This window comes from Motacilla alba, chromosome Z (assembly GCF_015832195.1).
Source record: "Motacilla alba alba isolate MOTALB_02 chromosome Z, Motacilla_alba_V1.0_pri, whole genome shotgun sequence".
NCBI classification, from domain to species: domain Eukaryota; kingdom Metazoa; phylum Chordata; class Aves; order Passeriformes; family Motacillidae; genus Motacilla; species Motacilla alba.
In genome coordinates, this window is record NC_052046.1 from 66,255,236 (window position 1) to 66,275,423 (window position 20,188).

At 37.5% G+C, this 20,188-nt stretch overlaps 1 protein-coding gene across 1 annotated transcript in view; it reads right to left on the reverse strand.

Moving 5' to 3' along the window:
* Positions 1–19,901, reverse strand: part of EFNA5 (ephrin A5) — a 208,856-nt gene extending 188,955 nt beyond the window's left edge. Inside the window, exon 1 of the mRNA XM_038124869.1 lies at positions 18,926–19,901. Within this exon, the coding sequence (XP_037980797.1) occupies positions 18,926–19,050 (125 nt within the window). The 5' untranslated portion in view covers positions 19,051–19,901. The remainder of the gene's footprint in view (positions 1–18,925) is intronic.
* Between the last annotated feature and the right edge of the window lie 287 nt (positions 19,902–20,188).

A 20,188-nucleotide genomic window follows, 5' to 3' on the forward strand; every position in this document is an offset into this window, starting at 1 on the left:
GCAAATCAACACCTGCACAGATGATGAGAAGGGATTTCTTCCTCTGCTCTCAAGAAAGATCTTCTCCAGTGTGAAAGGTGTGAACTGTACCAGAGCACAAGGCTATGTAACTCATCCATTGCTTCAGTTCTCGTAGAGATGGAGACACTTCTAACAGGTCTTTGTACAAATTTCTGCTCTTTGCAAACTCCTACTATAAATAAAACACTCTTGAGAAGATTTTTTTTTGAGAAATAGCACACCTCCCAGCCCTCACAGCATTTTAACTGAGACAGATTTAAGAAAACCCTGAGAGAATTAGATTTTTAAAATAATGAAATAAAAATATTGCAATAAATTCTTTCAATTTTGTACTAACAAATGTTCATTATAAAATTTTGTTATTATAATATGAAAATTAAATTTAGAACTTCTAAGAGAAACAGTGGGCATGGCTGGTGTGTGAAAGAGAGTATTTTGCAATAACATGGTGGAGTTACTGTACTTATTTGAAACTCAGTTAAATGTTTACAAAATAATAGAATCAAAAATTATGAAGAAAACAAATGCAACTCAGTGTGAAATAGTAAGTAAAAATAACTCTGTTTTAAACTGAGTTCTGCTAGGATGGGAAAAAAGCTGGTTAGAAGAATAGTGTAAAAAATAATGTTGCATTATGGAGTTGTGAGGCAAATGCAGCACTGCAGAGGCAAAAAAAAAGTAAGACTTGTAAGCTTTCTAGAAAATTTATGGCTACAGTTGAAATTTTAGCTAGAGTAGTGAGGGAACATAATTTTGATTTTTTCTTTTTGGCATGAGGCTGAAAAAACATCACATGAGTACATTTGATTGGTCATTCTATTTTAGTAAGTGGCAGTCAATTCACAAATTAATGTCATTGACAATAGTTAATTTGGCAAATACAAAGAAACAATATGTAGTTTTCCAAGTTTAACAATAAACAATTCCAAAATGCTGACATTTTACGCTCTGTCATATACACATGCTTTAAGGTTAAAATAAAGATATTACAGCTTATGAACAGAAAATTGTTCTGATTGCTGCAAAAGAAGCAACTCTGAATTTTCCTGTCTGTAAAGTAAAGTATCAATCATAGTATAAAATTGTTGTGGTGTTTGAGAAAGGGGAGGCATAAATCCAAATGACAACAGTATTTTAAAAAAACTAAACAAAACAAATGAACAAACAAACAAACAAAAAACACACCCACAAAAAAAAAAGCACAAAAGAAAAGTGGCCCAGACAAGGGCCTTACTTGTTTCCTGATACAGGCTGTATTGGAAGTCAACTTTGTACTTGAGCCATACACAAAAATTATTTTTAATACTAGAAAAGAAGATGTAAATTTATTAAGTGTTTAAAGTGCTAGTTCAAAAGAACACAGATTTACTGCAGAAAAAAATCAATCATAAAGCTTCCTCCTTTATATATAACTAAAATGCCCTCAACCACACATTTCTGCATTCAAAATAGATACAGGATCCTGAACAGAATCTGACTATAATATAATATTTACACAGGATATAATATATACATATGGTATGCTTCTCATTAGGGGAAAAAGGAGAAAAATGTTTGTGATGGGGTGATGATACAATACTTCAACCAGATTTTATACCTCCAAGTATTCTAGATGCTAAATAGGCCAATATCTAATAATATTCTGGTAAACTAAAATTTGAGTCACATTGTTTCACAGCAGTTTACAATAATTTGTCATCTGCCTATGAAAAGTCATCTTTTCTCACTTTGAAATAGTACTGCTCTCCACCAACTTGAAAAATTATGCTTTTGCTAGCTTTAAAGCACTGAACTTCAAGTTTCTCATCAACAGCACTTTTATATTTTAGGTAATTCCCACCCTTGTCTCAACCTCTTCTACCCAACCCATGGAGACTGAGTTTCTTCCTGTTACAGTGCTGCTAGATGGTGCAAGAAAGACACAGTGCAGATTGGTTGTTATTAGCACACTGCCAAGCACTTCTCCTTCTTAGATAAAGGACTAGTGCACTAACAAGAAAATCTTATTCCCATCTGAGGCGAAGTAAACAGAATTTGCTTTCATACAGATCCTTTCATATTCAAAATATCCCAAGATGCTTTACAATAATGAGATAGATACACTGTCATTTCCGTAGTCTGAAATGCAGAGGGCAAGGCTTTGTCTTGCAAGCTGGAATAAAAGGAGGTCATGGGTCCTTTGAAGTTTCCTTACATCATCTAGACTGAAAGACAAGATGGAATGGAGAACATAACTGAGACAAAATAGAAAGGGAGGAGAGCAGGTGACCATTGTGAAATGTGTAAGACATCTCTTTCATCATATTTAAGAAGCACTGATCCAGAAGCAAAAATTAATCAGCAGGGAAAGATTTTTTTTTTTTTAAGACTGGCAGCAGGGACAATGTTAATCCTATTTTTTCTTTGAAGGCTCTTCTTGGGCAGGAAGGGAGGGAGGGAGCTAGGAAACCTGGCGAGATGAATTCAACTTTCATGGCAGCACGTCAGAGATCTATATGCATTGAGAGATTCAGTTCAGGTGAATGTAATGTAGTAGGCTGTACTACCTGCCCACTCAACATACGTACTTATTGATATAGGTGAAATATCCTGGCAAACAAGAATTTTAAGGGAACTTAGGTAAAAAATCTTCTAAGGAAAACAGAAGGGGTAGAGGAAAGTACAAACAGATCAGACAGCCCCCCACTGCATTTTAAAGAAAGGGTCCATCACCCACATGGCACTGGCTGGTAGAAGCTTCTCCAATGAGAATGGACTGGCCAAGGAAAGCACAACAACCTGCAGCCCGTGTTTATTGCCAATCTGTGTTTCCAAATGAATTGATAAGAAGTGGTAGCCTAATTAAACTACATCCTCTGCATTTTGCCTTTTTCTGTACAGCCAAGTAACAGCTATGTGGAACGGAACAGCAGTGGTTAAACTCTCCCAAATACTTCATCTATCACTGCTTTGATTAGAGCCTCAAACTGTGAGGCAGCAAGAGCTGCCCAATAATCCACCTTTATAGCTTACTTGTTCATAAAGGATTGTAGAGTCTTTGGGAGGAACCATCCCTTAAAGGAAAAAGTTTGTACCTCTTCTCCACATCCTGCCCAAATGATATGAAAGCTATGTTCATCCAGCACCTTACAACAAAGAGGATGGTTTTGGACACTCCACATCTGCAAAGCTTTATGCATGCCACATAAAGTCTTTGCCCCTTTTCTCTTGGAGGTTTCCCTTCCTTTAGCAATAAGCAGTTACGCCTTCAGCTGTGCTCACTGTTCAATTTCCCCCACTGCCTTTCTTCTTCTCCTAACACTTGCATACTTTAGCCTTGGCTATGGAGTACTGACTAAGAAGGAACAATAGGCCCTTTTCAGTTCTTCAGAGTGAGCTTTGAGCAAGGCTCTGCTCAGGGACCCAATCAATATTTACTGCAGTTTCAAGGCACCATTTCATGGCTCTTGGCTCTTTCCAGGCAGAACAAACTAGCTGGGAACCCCTAGACCTGGTATTATTCACACAAGGTGAAATTAAAGGGAAAAACAGATTACAAACAAAAGTATTTTTTCTTGGAAATACTCATAGTCACAGAACACCAAAAAAAAAAAAAAAAAAAAAAAAGGAAAAGGGAAGGGGCAAGAAAGATAAAAGGACACCCTACGATACAACAACTTCTGTTTGAAGAGTAATCAGCCACTTATAATTAGGAAAGTAGTTCTTCCCCTAAAGCTGATTAGCAAAATTTGAAAATCACACATCAGGTAGCTACTACCATAGTAGTAGCAAATCCAGTAGGATAGCAAATCCATTTAAAGCGATGCAAGTAAATGATGTTTGTAAAGAAAGCCCACTTCATTAGCTAGCTAAAGCACTCATTCTCTTTGCAACACCTAGGTCATGGCATGACATCAAACCACAGCACGACCATAGATTATAGTAATGCATCCTTTTCCACAGATACAAGATCCTAAAGTTCAAAAATCATAGGTAATAAACACACTTTCAGCTTATCAAGTGAACAAAGACAGACAAAAAGTTAAAAACTGTCTTTTATCACATTAAGGATCAAAGTTACGTGGATGCTTCATAAGTAATGATAGTACAACTAAATGTTTTCAAATAAATTTTTTTTTCACTAAAATTTCAGGATTAGTTTTCTTTTTGTATTGCATTCACACTTCTGTAGAAGTATTCACCTGTTTCTAGAAGCTTGCAGAAAAAAAAACAACAAAATCAAAAGACATGCCACAGCAGAAAACTGAGGTTGCAATTTAGAGAATCTCCCCTCCTTCTTCATTACTTTCTCCTCTTACTCTCCATAACAATCCACATAGTACAAAAAAAATCTCCTCCCAAAAATCGTATTTCTGACAGTAAAATACAACTGGACTGACAATCATAATTTACATGTTCAAACTGAAAGGCAGCTATATGATTTTTTGTTTAAAGTGGTTGGAGTCCTGTCTCAACATGCTCTCCCATGTTAGATTCCACTGAAAGTTTTGAATCGAAGAAACTGACAAGCTACTGTTAAAGCAGGAAAAATTACAGCTTTAGCTTCAGATGTGTCAGGATCCTTGAAAAAAACCAAACATTTTATGTCAGCTCTGTTGATAAAGGACATCAACAGCAGAACAGATGCATCTTTCCACTGTGCATGTTTAATTTTCTGATGCATGAAGTTTTGATTGTTGAGACTGCTTCATTGGAGAATGTTGCATTATCATCACGGCATTTGTTTGATTTAAAAAACTTGCCAACGTCAGATGGAATTTCCAATTCTACTCCTCTCACTTTAAGGAAATGCAGGAAAGCTTATAAGCATGGAAGTATAAAAACACAGTAAAACTAAAGGAAATCACAAACACACCTACAACAGATGTAAGACTCCTGCGTAAATAAGAAATCTTTCTTTATGAAACAGAGTTCAAAATAATAAAGTTATGAGGCTTACAAGTCTCAAATAAATAGGGCACTTTTGTACTATGTTTAAATGTCTCTTACCCATCTTTTAAATTATCTTCTACTAACCTCATATGCAGTGTGTAAATTTTAATAAATATATGGATAAATAAATTTTACAAAATAAAAATACATAACCATGCTCAAAATTGTAGTTTTGATGAGGAGTAAACATTCAGTAAACAACAATCAAAATAAAAACTAAAATCAGTGGGCTTTGCAAAAGTGGTAAATGAAAACACAGGGTAAAAAGTTTTAGAGATCTTAATCATGTTCTATTGTTAAAAACATCTCAGGATTACCAGTAATGTTTAGAAATTTAAAGAGGAATAAAAGAAGAGAATGAAGCATAGGGAAGTACTGTCAACTGAACAGTGGATACTTATTTCATTCCCTTCTACTACTGCAACATATATAATAAAAGAACATTTAGTAAAATTAATGGGAATTTCATGCAAATACAGCACAGCATCTGGTTAGAGTATGTTACCATGCCATTTGAGATAGTTTCTCAACTTCATGCAAGTAGTATTTGTGTAAACAACTTTCTTTCCTCTGATACATTATTTAAACAAAAGCATTACTGCACTAATGCCAACTACAGTAGCTTGGAGCACAGGAAATGTTTGTCCTAAAACCTATGAAATTATCTTGAGAAATTAGTATTTCTCTTCCTTCTCAAAGATGGGAGTGTTCCTCAGACCAAAACCAGCAATAAATCTACCCCTAACAGGAATCAAGTAACAGTACTAGTGTCTAGAACACTTAGCTGAAAACCACAGAACCTATTCACCTGGGTACATCACGTAGTTTTGGGACATAAGATACTACCAGGACCCATTTTGTCTCAGACATATCCATTACATGGTGGAAAGCAGACAATGTTTTGTCTTAAGCATAGGACTAAATCTGAAGGAAAACTGTTAATTCAGGAAGACTAGATTAAACCAACCTGATACTAAGCCTAATCTAAAAATTAAGTCTTGTATGCATCCACTATACTAGCATTATGAAGTAAATAAGCATGCAAACAGAAAGAAGAAGCAATCATTCCTCTGTCATCCATTTAAAAAAAAAAGTACAGAAATCCTAATTGGGCACTGCAATGATCTGATTCACTCACAGAAGTTACAAAGGCAAAATTGCTTTCATCAGTAACAATACATCACCTCCAAACTCCATACCTAAAATTAAGTGCTTAGGAAAGTCTTCCAAATGCTGTGTTCTGAGGAAGGCCATTATATGAGCACTAAATCAAGACAGCTAGTATGGAAAATGGAAAATGGAGATTTCTTTTTACAGTAAGCTATAAAATGCAGTTCAATCAGACACAGGATCTCAGAAAGTAATAATAAAGTGATGCTGTAAATCACTAAAAAAACTTTTTTTTAAGCTAACTATTGTGCTTTGGAGTAGAAGCGCTGAATATGAAGATTCTCCTCATAAACTGTTCTTTGCAAGTAAGTTTTATATAATTGAGATACAGAGAAAGAGTTTGCTTGGAATTTGAATGCAGTGAATAGCCATGATATAATGAGATGCAAGTATGATCTACCTCTGTAATTAATTTTCCTTCTTCACCCACACTGTCACTTGTTATGATAATGTGAATCTTAACCTTAATGAGAAATTTCATACCACCTTGATTAAAGATACTGCAAATACCAACATTCCTTTTATTTTGGTTTTATTTCAACAAAGAATCTCTTTTATGCTCTCAAAACTCTCAACCCTTCTGCTAATGAAGTTTCCATCTACAACAGAGATTTTTAGAGACTTATAAAGATTTATATATCTTGTATTTAAGTGAGGATTATGTTTGTATGTGTAATACAAAATGATCGTGCTCTGCAGCAACTGTTCTCACTTTTTTTTTAAAGGTAGTTTGTCTGAAGACTTTTTAAGATGCAAGTTCCTCAATAAAATCCTGTATGCATTCCTTTACAACATCTGTGAATTAACACAAAAAGTTATTAAACATTCACACAACACTTTTGAGATGTAATTTAAAAATCAACACATAAAATTTTCCAAGATTTCCAGAAACTTTGCAGGCAACATCCTACAAATATATACACATAGTATTAAATTGGGCCCAGTGTCTTAAAACAGGATCTACCATCTCAGAGACAACAAAACACAATCAAATTTGTTACATGAATGACGGATTAACAACCTGTAAAATTCCAAAAACTAGAACTGGAATTTTTTACATGACTCTATTTTACCAAAAAAAGTTTATTTCATCAATATGTATCTTCTTGAATTTAACAAGAGCCATACTCCTTCAAGATGTATCTTCATCTCATGCTCTGTCTCATAGCTACTAGACAAGAGCAAGTCCACTGGAAACCAAGAACAATGTAATACTCAATACTCTATGAAATGAAAATGCATAAGAATAATTGCCTTCTCAGCAATCCCAAACTACAGGGTCATACCACACAACAGGAATAACTGCTCATCATTTTGGTAAACATGTAAAAAATTACATGGTTTATACATTAAAGATTTTATATTTACAAGAAGTAGTATTCTCCAGAGAGCTCTCTTAATCTAAGAAGGTGATTATTCAAATTTTTAGAAAACAGAGATTTCTTTCCTGAATACAGTGGTTTTTTTTATTTCAGTGAGGAAATAATTCCATCCTATTTGGGCATTCACAAGATCCACTCAGTTTTTAAGGAGTGCTGTATATACTGCTTTGGAAAACACAAAACACAAATATCCCAGTGGCATACTACTATATCTGATTTATTTTACCTTCATGATCCTAATTAATTTTTTTTGTCACATACTACACTATATAGGGCATTCAACACAAAGTTTCATTAAGGGCTATCTGCTAATCACATATAGTAAGCCAATTCTCACTTTTGAAATGGCTAACAGCAAAACTTTACTCATTCAACCAGGTTTGCTTTTCCCCTCTTCCATTCACAAAGTTAGACATCCCAACTCCGCAAAAACTGTTAAAAAATCTTTGTCTAGAACTTACATGAACCCAACCAGATAAAGACTCACAGGGTTCTGCAGTCCAATGCTGCTGTGCTAACTCACTAGACTCGATTCATGCAGATTGCACAGCCTCACAAAAATTGACAAGCCTAACTACTGAACCTCATATTCAGGAGAACTACACCATAAAATCATCAATACATAACCTAAATCAACTCCCATCCCAAGCAGTTCAAGAATCTTTTTGTGTTAATAAGTTGGATAAGAATACCTCCAAAAAGACTACAATAAAAATCCAACAATAGTTAGTGTACTAAAAAAAAATAAAATCACACCTTGCAGTGTCTGTCAAGGCATACAGTGCAAAAAAATAGAATTTGATTCCTCATTACTATCCATCAGCTGCTACTGACTTCTTCGACTTTTAAAAATGAGGGTGTGTACTTAAACAATTTTCCTTAATTTTATGGGACCATTTTTTGGAAGGTATTTAAGAAACTCCATGTGCAAAATAGCTGAAATAAAATCTAGGACAGTTAGGCACCAAGCAGTCTTAAAAATCCCATATGGCTGCTGTCTGCCATGGTACTCCTGGTACCTAAATATATTCAAAATTCTGGTTTTGAGGATATATTCTTTTTAAATCAGTGGCCTAAAAACTGAATGCTCATTTTATAAGGTTCAAAAAAATAATTAGTAAATATTAGTGTGAAGGCACAATTTTACTCTTTCAACATCTTCAAGACAGTGTTTAAGATAATTCACATAGCAATTATGCATTTATGCTTAAAATTGCAAATGCGGGTGCAAGGATAAATGGAACAAGCACACATTTCACTCAAGTCAGTACTGCAGAACACCAAAATCTTACCCTCATTTCACTTAAGATAACCCACAGACTATGGGCTGGTAACAGAAAAAAACATCAACATGCAAACTAGCTGCTTTCATTCAGTTTTTTTCTAATCCAGTTTACTGTGCAAGGCAAAAGCAAAAGCATACAAAAGATGTATCCCACCAATTGAATAAATGCTGACGAATACTGGCCTTGATTGCAGCAATTTTATTGGAAAGCTCAGTTCACCAGAAAGTGCGCAAGACAGAATGAGAGAACGGCAAATGGCTCAAAAGCAAAGGGAAAAGTGTATGCAAAGTGAAGGGACGAACATAACACTAGAATTAAAATCTTTGGAATAAAGAAGAATAATCTTCCAAGTAAATATGACTTCACTAGTACTGAATTTCCCCAACTGGGCATTGTGTGTGTGTGTGTGTGTGTATCTATATATATCTATACATATCGATATATATCTATATATCTATATCTATATCTATATCTATAATTATTAGGCACACACTTCCCGTGTTCTTTGCCCCCAAAAGCAGAGCTGACAATGGTGACAGCAGAGTGTGTAATTAGTTTTTATTGTTCCCCTGACAGCCATAGCTCTGCAAGGACCCCTTGCCTTTTCCATTGTAAATGTTATGGAAAAATACACTAATGACAGGCATTTAATTATGGGCACAGCGACCATGAAGGAAGCTGTGCCAGAAGTGATTGGCAGCTTTGGAAACCAGATATTCACAGCAATGATTCTTTTTCTATCATACCTTGTAATCCAGATTAGTGAAGATAGAAGTTTTTTAAAACATCTTTTCTAAGGCCTTGGTTGTTTTCTAGAGATATTATTATTAATTACCACAAACAGACAGAAATTTACAGAAAAAATCATCATCTTTAATTTTTTTTGTTAATAGTGTGAAGTTTTTTGAAAGAGGTCTATGCACTGACAATGCCATCAACCTAAAAGAATTCCCCACTGACTCCAGCACATAGTTAACTTTTTTAAAATTACAAATAGCTAGAAACAAAGAGATGCTATGCCCTCTTAACATATCTTTATTCAGTATTTAAAATAAACTGTTCCACATTCAGCTGTAGTTGCTGAGCTGCTTTTTCACCTGATTAATTACCTATTGGGAGACACACTTTTTGGCAGCTTTTGTATCCCTATTATTTCTTTTGGCTTGGCACAAAAACCCCTTTTGGGAGCACCAGTATTTGTAATGTACCCCACTTAGTGATGGATCACTAATTTTTAATAAACTAAGTCCCAAGAGAACTGCAAAATTATGTAAAAGTGTGTTGGAGCAATACCTGTAAACAAATAATAAATAAATAAATAAATGGGCCAGGGGTAAGAGCAGTCACGGTACATAAAATATTAGGTCTTTTCCAGACTATACATGGAAAGCCTACCCAAGAGATCACATGTAATCTTAAGACATTGGTCTGAATTGGCTTTTAACTGCTTGATCCAAATCTCTGCCTTTACCTTCAAAAAGCAACTTGCTAATGTGGATGCACAATTTCCTTGAAGAATGCTATATCTGAATGTTCCTTTACGGTTTCTCATCCCTCCCCCACAACCAGATGAATGAAATTACTCTGTGAAGCAGATTTCTATGAAGAATGACCACACAATTCTGGACCAAACGGTTCTAAGTCTATATAGCAGTCACAAATCCCTGGCTAAGCCGAACAAAGCAACATTATTCCAAAGTGGTAAGTTTAGGAATATAAAAGTGAAGCTGTCTGGCTCTAAAGTGGTAACTTACAAATAGCTGCAGAATCACAGTTGGCTGTCCATCCCCCATCCAGCTGGCTCTCATATCAGTGACTTCAAAAATGCAGTTTGCCATTATGGTGGCTTAAGGCACTTTGTGTGCCAGTGCAATGACCATGCTGTGTGTGCGTGTCAGAAGGTCAATACTTTCAAATTCCAGAGTCTCTCTTTATTTCCTTCTTTTCTGGAAACAATAGGAAAGAGAGCAGGATTGATAGCTCCTACTTAGTTAACTTCTGCTCACCAAATGCCCTGCCTGTATGAATACATAACTATTTTTTGAAAAATCTGATTAGACATCAAATAAAGTAGGAGGGGTTGCAGGGGGGAGAACCACAACCGTCAAACAAAAACACAATGCAGCTGTTTTTCCTGCTCATTAACAGCATTAATTGGAAAATTTTCTTGCAACAACTTTTAACAATTGTAGGCAACCAAATATCTTTAAAACTGCTAGAAGTCCTTATCTAATGCTGATGAATTAGTATTGAAGACTGACAACTATGCTACAAAGATCATCATTAAAATTGCTTTTTTTGGTCTTCTCACAAAAAAAACATGTTTTATCTATACAGCATTACAAATCCAACAAAATATTAGACATTAAGAGATTTGGGGGAATTTTTTTGTTTAGTTTTGATTAAAAGAGTTAGAATGTATTCAGCTCCAGTTTCAAAGACACAGGCTGAGAAAAGATACGCAAATTTATTTACAAATTTGAAACAAATTCAAAGTAAAAATTAAAACAAAAAATACTATGTATAGTAATAGCATTATAATAACGATATTTATGCATTTCTTAGGAAGTCCCTGTCTGACACAATAATATGATTTGAATGTCTGTAAAGAGAAGGAAATTCTCCTGAATTGCAACACAAATATGAAAAATACTAATTTGAAATCCGCAAAACCAAAAAAGGTAGTGCTTCATGGCTATCCACTAGGAAACAGCTGCAGTGCTCAACTACTACTGATGAACAACTCACGCCATAAGAACATGCCTGCTACTGCCAATATCCACCCTCAAGCAAGAAAAGCTAAGTAATTTCAGGGAGGAAGTATTATGTTATTTTAATGAATAAAGAAGGTCAATGCTCCACAGCAAACATTAACTATGGCACAAAACATATTCTGTCAAAACATGCATCCTTTTAAATGTCATGAGTCCAAATTTTACCATTCAGAATGAAGCAAATATGTTTTAGCAGAAAGTTACCAGCATCAAAGTAAATGTATCTCATACTCTTTTTTCTTTTGCTTCAATGATTCATAAACAAATAATTTCTTCTCTACACACTGCACCATTTCATCACTACAATCAAAACCTAAAGATGGTGCCTATCAAATAAGAAGACTCTTCAAAAGTCTGATGAAAACAAACAAAAAATAAAGTTACTCAGTGATAGAAGTAAAATAAGATTTTTTTTTTTTACTGCAGACACTACTGTTGAACAGTTTAATATGCTGATCTAATTATGGAAAAAAATGAACATGAAAAATAACTTACAGATTTTGTGAGTCTAAGGTCCTTTTTCCACGCAATATGTCAGCATGGATAGGAAAATTCTTCCACTAGATTACAATGCAAGAGACTATAAGAATTGTAATTTTCAAATAAAAATTGCAGAACCTGGAGAAATTGCTTTAATTGGTATTAGCAATTCAAGCAGATCTTGCTAATTAACAGGATGTTTATCTTCTTGTTAGCTGATTTTTCTTTTGACAGCATTTTTACTGGTCATGCATTTCAACAGAAAAAGTCCATAAAGCTCTTTGCATACCAGTTAATAGAATATGGACACCAAAATATATCTCTACATTTTGGAGCAGTCTAAAATAAATTCATTTCCTTCATAAAACTATAAACTAACAATGTATTTTCATCAACCTGTCAATAACAGAACATGAAGGATGTTCCCCCAGATTAAATATATATATATATATATATATATGAGCATATTTTAATCTCAATCCTTTCAGAACAGTGGGGGTTTTCTCATACATGTATTTTCACATACTTCATTTTAACTCAAATTATTTTCTAAAATGTATGGGAATAGGAATTTGTGCTTTTGTAACGTAAAAATGTAGGCTCAGTTTCCTAAAAAAGAGGATTTCAGATATCTATACATGTTTGCACACTGTAAAATAATACGCACCATTTTAAATGAGCTCAACCATCTCAACCATAATCTAGCTTGGAGAGACTACTATGAAAAGGGAGAGTGCAAAAATGCAAGGAAGACTCCTAATGCCTGAATGATCCCAATCTTTCATTCAGCTGTGCTGAAGTACCTTACAGTATGGCTTACCCATAACAACTGTAATACCATCAGAATGCAATTGCAGTAACTTATCTGTTTCCTTCAAACCAAATGTTTTCATTTCATTATGTTGGTGTGCTGCTGACTGACTAAATTTTAAGCACAAGTGCAACAAAAACTTAAACAAAACAGGGCCCTTTATTCTCAAAAGTGAATTAGACCATTCAGAAACACTGGAATATTATATTAATCATGAGACTAGAGATATTTTTTAAAAAGAATGCTCAGAACAGGGTAGCAGAGCAAAGAATATTAACTGGAAGAAAATCGCCGATCTAAAATACTTTAATTACATTGAAAAAAAAATAAATTGAAAAACAGTAACCCAAATGGAGGCATATCTCAAAGGCATGGACAAAGTACTGTCTACGCATTCCACCAGAAAAGGTTGTGTCCTTGTTAGCATCTTCTCTCAGCTGTTCCCAATGACCAACCTTCTTTATGTGTCCTCTTGGTAGTCTAGTATTTCAACAATGCTGCAGTCCTTCACCTAGCAACAGGCTGGTGTTGGAAGAAGAAGTCACAAGACACTCAAATAAGCTAGGAGAGCTCTCAAAGCACACTCCTGTAATTCTTCTCTGTTTCATTTTATATTGCTGTGCCCGAGTGCTAGCTTATCTACCTGCCCACCTACTGACCCAGGAACTACCAGCGTGTGAAGAAACAGCCAACTGGGAAGATGGCCAAGAACTAAAACACAGAATCTACAAATAATTCTCTTATTACTGCTTTGAACTTTAACACAAAATGCCTTAGCTGGAAGATTAGACCTGGAAATTTGATGGAAATTCCATTCAGTTCCTAAACACTAAAGAGCTCAATTTAAAAAAAAAATCACTTTAAGATTTTTTTCCCTCATACAATATTCATGATACACGTACACCACATCACCAACTAATGACACACTGCAACGCATACATACACACATATGTGTATATATATGTAAGTGTATATATACAAACATTGAAACACACACATATTCTCATTACATATGCCATATACATTTCGTATGCCTGTCCATATGAATGCAATGACTATGAGTCCTGAAAGACTAATTGCATTCATTCACTTTTTCAGCCCAGCATGAAGCTGGTAGATTGCTGAGATTTCAGCAATAGGGGAGAGAAAGGAAGGATCATCTTTATCTGTCCCTCTCAAAAAGCATACAAGGCTAGAAGAAAGAATGTAATGAAGTGTCCTGACTACATGCACTCAAAAAAGATTTCATAAGAAGCATTTCATGAAGATCAGGTACCACATAATAAGGTGCCTTTCATACAAGGGTGGAGGCCAGTAAAACTATTGTTCTTTGTACAGTTTTTCCATAGAAGGTTTCAAACTGTTTCAAACACCCACTTTTAAAATAAGCACCAATGTTCTTTTAGAGACACAAGGTGTTAATGAAACTATTAAAAGCAGAGAAAGTAGGTGTAAAGAATTGACAGCTCTACTACTGATCTTTTAATTACAAGGAACCAGTCAGAGATTTCTTCAGCTCTCAGAGCAAGCTGCTGGATAAAATGCTGTCAAAATGCAAGCTATGTTATTTCAAAATAGGTTTACATATATGTATAATATATTTACAAGAATGTGTACGTATACCCAAGTACTTAGGCTCCTATGCTTCCCTTGACATGTGAAACTTACACATAATACCAACATTAAATTAAACACTTTATCTTCTTCATCCACAACTTCCTAGTTTTCTTAACATGTGTAACTGCTTTCTTCCTATTCCAGCCATTTCTGCATGGCTTCCCTCAACTCTGTACATAGGCAGAACTGTATCTACATAGAAAACAACAAAAAAAGACAAACCAAGCCACATGACCTCAGCACATACAACTAACATGCTATGGTGAAATCCACGAACACATAACAGATGGCAAAACACTCAGACATCCATCCAGCCCATGAGTGTGCTCCAAGAAGAGCCAGGTGTGCGTGAGCTGCCACATCCAGAGCTTCTCAAAACTAAATCTGTGAATTTGGCTTGCCCAGGGAGGCACTTAAGCACACATATATCCACCCACACAACTGCAGCAGAACTTAGGTGTGTAAGGATTGAGCTCAGAGAAGTAAGATGCTTTTCTGAAACAGTTCCTAAGTACTCAGCTACAAAATCCATATAGGCTGAGAAATCCAGGCTGTGAAATTCTGGTCTATGCATAGAATTTTCAGAAGTATCCACTCATTTTTCTCCAAATATGTATCAAAAAAACCAAAAAACCTCTAGCTACACTGACCAAATTGTATTCTGTTTAATTATGTGCAATCACTAGCTGAAGTTGAAATTACTTTTCAATATCTAAATTGTCTGTTTACCATCTAATTTCCTGATTTTATCCACATAAATACAAAAAGAGAAAATATATCAGCATCCAATGTCTTTATAATGTTTATTGGATTTGGTGTACCATTTTCTTGTATAAAATGTAGCCAAATCCAGTAATACTCCAAATAAAAAAATATTTGCTTTTGTGAGACTAGAAGCTGTGGTGTCTATGTATGACCAGAAACTAGACTTGCAATTCAAGTATTTTTTAACCACCCTGAAACTAACTAACAATTTGTGAAGGTACATAACCTGACACTGAAACAACTTACATGGAAATATCTAAATAGAAACCACAATCTTAAAGTATCCTGGCAAGCAGAAAAATGTAACAACAATTAAAACAAGTAGCTCAGCTTGAACTGTGACAAGATTAAAAACAGTAGCGGGCATGACGCAGGTAGCCCACTTCAAAATTTGGCCCTGGTACACTACATTCACTCAGAATTCTTATTAAAAGGACACTACCAATCAAGATTAAATTAATATAGTCCACTCCAAAACTGAGCATTATATACAGAATAATATTCCCTGATGATAATAGTTTGCAGTCCCGTATAAGAAAACATATATGCAAAGAGTGCTGAAAGACTAATGCACTTTAAGGTGACAGCTAGAATTTGTGTTCACGTAATTCTAAGCCTACATAAATAAACAAATAAAAGAAATCACATTCTTGAGCTTACTTGAGGATTCATTTCCAATCAAAAAAAAAAAAAGAAAAAGAAAAACAAAGGACTAAAAAAAATTATTTTACTTATACTTCAAATAAATACTACTTTTATTTATATTTCAAAATTTATACCTAAGCATATTTTCACCTGGAATTGGACTACAGCATTTATAGAAGGTATATGGTAATTAAATATGAAAGAAAAATAAGGCATGGCAATACTTTAAACATTTCCAAGAACTGACTTTGACTCTGTAGAAATAAAAAACTTTGTTACTCGTACATGCTGACAATAATGACTATACACTTTCTAATCGTTCTAGTAGAACTTTGACAACTAACCAAGCAATGTAATATAAATTTTTCTAATAGACTCCCATGATTTTTTATTTCCCAAACATTGTTCAAGCCAGGAGCATTTATCAACTGGGTCACTCAACAATTTGCTAATATGTCTTTCAATGAGAATGAAATCTTTACATATTTCAGCAAGTTGCTGGAGTCTAATACTAATAAAATTTAAACCACCAAATCTGAAGGTAGGACAATCATTATCAAGTTATTCAAAGTTGAAATGAAATCTTAATTTAGAGTGCCTTTATCATTATTAAGATGATCAATATTTCAATTTTTTAAAGGACTTAATAAGTTCTATGGCAGTTTGTTATTTCTGAATAAATACAATAAAGAAGCAAGCTAAATCACAATGGTAATATTTGTGTTCATAGAATGACAGTATATTTTGTCCTCTAATTTCAAATAGTTATCACCAAATAAGCATCTCTACTTATTCTACATGCGTTCACCTCCTGAGTCTACCTCTAGATGAAGATAAATCACTGCAAAGTTATTCCTGCAACATTGTTAAATGCTCTAAAAATTTTGATACCCAAAGACAATTTTGCCTTCAGCTCAGGTTCTGATGAAACAAATTCAAAAGAGAAGTGCTTCCTTTTCTTTGGGTCTCTCCCACCTACCATTCAGGTGTTTGCCTGTTTTTCTGTAATGCTCATGTTACTTAGAAAGCACACACAAACTGGCATGCTGTATGAAACAAAGGAGAGTTGCATCTGCACCCTGCTCTTTCTCATATTTTTAACTCACAAATAAACATGGCATGTCTAAATAGATACATCCATTGTGAGAGAGCAGTATTCTAAGACAAGAAATGTCTGGTTTTAAAACAGAAGGTTTAGAAACATCTTAAAATTAACTCTTCCTCTACTGTTTGGAAGAATAACAAAACTAAGTTTTCTTTGCAGTGTGCTGATGTTTGATGTTGGATTAATAAGAGTAGTATAGTATTAATATATGATTTAAGTTACTTGAATCCTTGTAAATATAATTCAGTGTAATGCCCATTGACTAGGAAAGCATTGTTTGTTCCTTCAACTGTCTCTACCTATGTAAAGTTAAGATGATCACACAAAAGACAACAGAAGTGAAAAATCTTGAATCAAAGGGTATTTTTGAAGTATTTTAACTGTTATGCTAGCAATGTATGCATTTAGTCACACCTATTTCTTTCAATGATCCTCCTTTCGCCCAGTGGGATTTGAGAATATAACTTCATTTTTTTTCCCTAGCAGTTGCATTTCATTTTGCATAACAACAGAAATAAAAATTCTGATTTTTAAATGCAAGAAATTTTTGGGGACATATCTTCTCTGATGGGTGATGTGAGGTGCAACTTTTCATCTTATTTACTCTGAGCAGTTTTTTTCAAGCAACACATGTAGAAAGAGGAAAATGTAGAGAGAGGCATTTCAAATCACAGATGTTCATCATACCAAAACGTGATTGTTCCTGTTTCAAGCTTTTGGGCCAATTATTTACTGCTGAGGCGTTGAGATCAGGAACACAGTAATAAAGTGCTGGACAGACTAGCTAACCCTGGGCACTTGAAAATTCTGCTCGTTAACTTCTGCATCACCTATTTTAAACCTACTCTGGAATACCGAGCAGTGGAGTTTTCGGCAGGCAACAGAGATCTATTAAAAAACATGACCTGTGACAAAAATCAATGTGCTAATCTCAAGCCAAACAGCAGTATCAGAAGCATAAAAAAGAGATAACGTAAGATAAAACGTCCCCAAATTTACTTAGACTAGCCTGACAGGTTTACCAAAAAAAAAAAAAAATAAAAAGGTAAGCCTGCCACGGGTACTTTGACAAGGCAAAAATATTTAACACCAGATGACTTTTTACCTAAACACATGGATACCATTTTAGAGGAAGACTGAAATTTTCCGATGGTAAACATGAGGGAAAACTCCAGGAAAAAAAATACGATTAAATGAAACCTCCCTTTCCAGAGCTAAACTGCGCTCAGAGCCTGGTGCTAAGAACCCTCCGGCGCCAGGAGAGCGGGGCGACTGCGCCAGCACCACTCGGCCACGACTGCGGGGACCCCGACAATGCGCCGTCCTGTGTCCGGCGGCACCGGCAGACCCCGGCCCGGGACGGCGTACCTACCTCGCTTCCTCACCTCCAGCCAGCCCGGGAGAGCCCCCGCCGGGAGGGCAGCGCAGGACATGGCCAGGCAAAGCCGCCCCTGACAACCAGCTCACCCGGGGTGCCGCGGAGGTCTCGCCGAGGGCGCACAGCCGTGCCCAGGGCCGGCTCCCTGCTACCGGCGGCCACCACGGCCGCCAAAGGAACCCTTCGGGGCACCACCGGGAGACCGCTACCTGTGCCCCTCATCACTCCGGAGCTCCCGGAGCAGGGTTGGCAGCAGACAGGGCTGCCCCGCGGCGAGGGGCGCCCATGTCCCCCGCCGGGAGCGCATCCATCCGGCTCCTGCAGGCCGGCGGCGGCCCAGCCGGAGAAGCCTTGGAGGGAAGGGATAGAGGAGAGGAGAAAATCACCCCCGCCACCCGCCCGTACCATCGCTGTCTGCAGCCCTGAATCTCCGTAAAAGAAAAGTTTTCGTCTCTTTCTTGCAGCCGGTCTCTCGACATAAGTCTCCGGCGCCGGAGCGCCGCTGTGCGCCCACCCGCTGATCCCCTGCCCGGTGCGCGCCCGCGGCCGCCCCGCATACCTGGGGTTGGAGCTGTTCCAGTACACGGCGTAGCGGTCGGCCACCGCCTTGGCGCCGGGCTCCTGCCCGCGCACGCACACCCACAGCGCCGCGGCCGCCAGCAGCAGCATCTCCACGTGCGGCATCGCGCCCGGCCGGCGGCGCGGCGAGGCGGGATGCGGGAAAAATAAAGAAAAGGGAAAGAAAGAAAAAGGGAAAAAAAAAAAAAAAGGGGGGGGGGGGGGGGGGAAGAAGGCAGGCGGAACCGAGCCGGGGCGCGCGAGTTCTGGGGTGAATGAATAAAAGCGAAGCGCGGAGGCGGTGGGCGCTGCGCCGCAACGAGCGGAGGGCGCCTAGCGCCGCAGACGAGCAGCGGGCGGGGAGGGCGATCCGCGGCCCCTCAGGAAGCCTCACCCCGGCAGGGGGTGGTGGGGGCCGAGACGGGTGGCGGCGGCAAGAGGCGAGCCGTTCTCATTCACCGGGAGTTCCGCATGGAGCCCACGGAACGGCATACACCGGCCCGCCGGCGCGGCGGGCGGGCGAGAGCAGCGTTTCCTCCGCCCCCTGCGAGCGGCCCCAGCGGCGCTGAGGGCCGGAGTGCGCGGGGATGGAAGGAGCGAACGAGCGGGAGGCGAGGGAAGAAAGCGGGGAGGAGGAGGAGAAGGAGATCTTTCCCCTGGAAGCCCACGGGGGGTCCGGGCAATAGATTAAAGGCCGCCGGCTGGTCGCGGGAGGAGAAGTACCCGCAGATGTCAAAACACAAAGTTTGTGTCTTCCTTTCTGGCCCTCCGCTCCCCGCAAATGAGCAACAAACAAAAACAGGGGGAAAAAAAGGGGGGAGGGGGGCGGAGGAGAAGAGGGGGGAAGAAGCAAAAGCCCTGAGGAGTTTGCTCGCTGCGCTGATGGAGTTGAGAAGCCTGTTCTGCAGCACGGAGTGTCTTGAAGGAGAGTTTGTGGAGTGGTTTTCTTGTCCTTCCTGTTCCTGGGCGGTGGATGCACCAAGGACTGAGCAACAGCAAAGGCAAAAAAAAAAAAAAAAAAAAAAAAAAAAAAAGCCGGGAGGGCAGGGAAAAAAAAAAAAAAAAAAGAACGGCCAATCCAAGAAATATAGCGGCGTGGAAACCAAGGGGATGAAACAATTTTTTTTTTTTTTTATGAGAGGGCGTGGAGAAAAGCAAAATCTCGGAGAAGTGCAAAATCAAGCCTGCAAACTCCTCTGATGATGCTGGTCTTGGCTGCTTGGCTGGCCTCTCCTGCTCGGGAAACGAATGGAGTGATACGGCG